This window comes from Rhea americana, unplaced genomic scaffold (assembly GCF_003343005.1).
Source record: "Rhea americana isolate MKP2758 unplaced genomic scaffold, rheAme1 scaffold_384, whole genome shotgun sequence".
In the NCBI taxonomy this organism is placed as follows: Eukaryota; Metazoa; Chordata; class Aves; order Rheiformes; family Rheidae; genus Rhea; species Rhea americana.
This window is the reverse complement of record NW_028186517.1, coordinates 401,519-403,878: the sequence shown is the minus strand read 5'-3', so window position 1 is coordinate 403,878 and position 2,360 is coordinate 401,519. Positions and strand designations below refer to the sequence as shown.

At 66.0% G+C, this 2,360-nt stretch overlaps 1 protein-coding gene across 1 annotated transcript in view; it reads left to right on the top strand.

Moving 5' to 3' along the window:
* The window catches only part of CAMKV (CaM kinase like vesicle associated), a gene marked incomplete at its 3' end in the record, with an annotated part of 4,021 nt that extends 1,664 nt beyond the window's left edge, over positions 1 to 2,357 (top strand). Inside the window, exons 2-6 of the mRNA XM_085313395.1 lie at positions 172 to 280; positions 1,540 to 1,671; positions 1,756 to 1,830; positions 1,950 to 2,088; positions 2,196 to 2,357. Of these exons, the coding sequence (XP_085169521.1) occupies positions 186 to 280; positions 1,540 to 1,671; positions 1,756 to 1,830; positions 1,950 to 2,088; positions 2,196 to 2,357 (603 nt within the window). The remainder of the gene's footprint in view (positions 1 to 171; positions 281 to 1,539; positions 1,672 to 1,755; positions 1,831 to 1,949; positions 2,089 to 2,195) is intronic.
* Positions 2,358 to 2,360: the final 3 nt, after the last annotated feature.

The following is a 2,360-nucleotide window of genomic DNA, read 5'->3' as shown; positions in this document are numbered from 1 at the left end:
GGGGGGGGAGGTGAGGGACACGAACGGGACGGCGCGCGTGCAGCCCGCCCGGCGTCACTTCGGCACGTCGAGCCCGGCCGGCGGGATGCCGCGGCGATGGGCTGGGCGAAACGCGCTGCGTCGGGTTTTACGCTCCCCGGGCCGCTCACCCCGGCCGCTCCGCTCTTTCAGCACCGGGCCCTGCGATGCCGTTTGGCTGCGTGACGCTGGGAGACAAGAAAGATTATAACCAGCCGTCCGAGGTGACCGACAGATATGACTTGGGCCAGGTCATCAAAACGTGAGTCTGCCCAGCTCGCGGCACCCCGGGCAGCCCGGTGTGGCCGAGCGGCGCGAGGCCTCGCAAATCGTTGCGTTTTGGGCTGCCGTAGCGGTTTTTTTCCCCGCGGGGACCCCCGCGCCAGGCACTGCGGCCGCTTTGACGAGYGCCTGGCCCGTTATTAGTCCCTATTCCCGGGCAGCGCAGGCAGTTATTTGCTGCCTGCTCCGCAGACGGAATTGCTAATTGCGGCTAGGTTTTTCCTCCGCCGCCGATCGCTGCAGCCCGACGGCTCCAATTAACCCTCCCTCCTCTTCCCCGCCGAAATATCTGCTGGGATTGCAGCAATTTCGCAAAATCATGGCTCCCCCAAAGCAACTCGGGAGAGCAGGACATCTCCGCTCCGGTAAACGCAAGCCGAAGGGAAGCGTACGCGTAATATTTTTACGTAGCCGCGTGAGGAAGCGGAGCGCTGCTGCTCGGGCCGAAGTTTTATCCGTGCAGCGAGGGGCCGCTTGCGAAGTGCTTGGCGAAATGAAGCCGTTGGAGGCAGCTACCGACGGAGACCGATTCGACCCCCGAACGCCCGCCAGGAATTTCTGCCGTCGGCCGCCGAAGCGCCGAGGCCGGCTCGCTGCGGGGAGGGGGCTCTGCGCGGCCCGGAGCGATGCTCGCCGCCGGCCCCGGGGCTTCGAACGCGATTAATACTAGAATAGAGCCGTCTTTTCGTCATCCTCCGGCACCGGGCGCCTCTCGTTTTATTTCTTCCCAAATGCAGCGCTCAAATTTAATTTGGGGCCGTGCTGCTTTTTCTGCCTCGGTGCCAGCGGTTTCCCAGGCTGCATCCAGCCCCGTGCCCAGGGGAGAGCTCGGGTCGCTTTTATTCCCGGCGCTCCGGAAAACCTCCGCGCCCCGCAGCTGGGATGGGGCGTTCGGCTTATCTAATTTCCTCGTTTCCTATTAATTCGGTTGCTCGCTCCGGATTTCTTCTTGCCGCCTTTGCGTCTCTGCTGCGCCCGGAGAGGGTTTTAGCCGCGGCTGTTCACCCGGGTAGTAAGTGCCGCTCGGGGAGCGTCCCCTTTCCGCACGCTCCCGCCTGGGTTTGCCTCCCAGCCGGCTTCTCTCGTTCCCCAGTGCTCGATGGCACCCGGCCGCGACATCCGCTCTTCTTCTCGGCGTGAGGGTTCGACGCGCCTGGCGGTGCCGGAGCAGCACCTCGTCCCGCCGGCGCGCGCCTCCCAGCGCGGGCGCGAKGGGCTCAGCGGGCTCCCTGTTCGCAGGGAGGAGTTTTGCGAAATCTTCCGGGCCAAGGAGAAGACGACGGGCAAGCTCTACACGTGCAAGAAGTTCCTGAAGCGGGACGGGCGGAAGGTGCGGAAGGCGGCCAAGAACGAGATCATCATTTTGAAAATGTGAGTTGGGGGCACCGGGGCGGGGTGGGGGGACGGGACCGGGCACGAGCGCCCGCCGACGCTGCGATCTCTGCGGCACCCTAGGGTGAAGCACCCCAACATCCTGCAGCTGGTGGACGTGTACATCACCCGCAAAGAGTATTTCATCTTCCTGGAGCTGTAAGTGGGGGCAACGGGGGGCCGGGCGATGCGGGGCGCGTCCCCTCCCCRCGCCAGCGGCCGTCCCGGAGCCCTGGCGGCTCCGAGGGCTCCCGGCAGCCTGCCCTCCGTGTCGGCAGGGCCACGGGCCGGGAGGTCTTCGACTGGATCCTCGACCAGGGCTACTACTCCGAGAGGGACACCAGCAACGTCATCCGGCAGGTGCTGGAGGCCGTCGCCTACCTGCACTCGCTCAAGATCGTGCACAGGAACCTCAAGGTCGGTTGGTCGGTCGGCCGCGCTGGAGCGCCTCGTGCCTGCAAGCCGGCTCCGGCCGGGGAGGCCGGCACCCGCGGGCCYGCGCTCACCCCTCGCTGCGCCGGCAGCTGGAGAACCTCGTGTATTATAACCGCCTGAAGAACTCCAAGATCGTCATCAGCGACTTCCACCTGGCCAAGCTGGAGAACGGCCTCATCAAGGAGCCCTGCGGCACGCCGGAGTACCTGGGTGAGGGCGAGCCGGGGCGGCCCGCCGGCTCCTCGGCGCTCCCC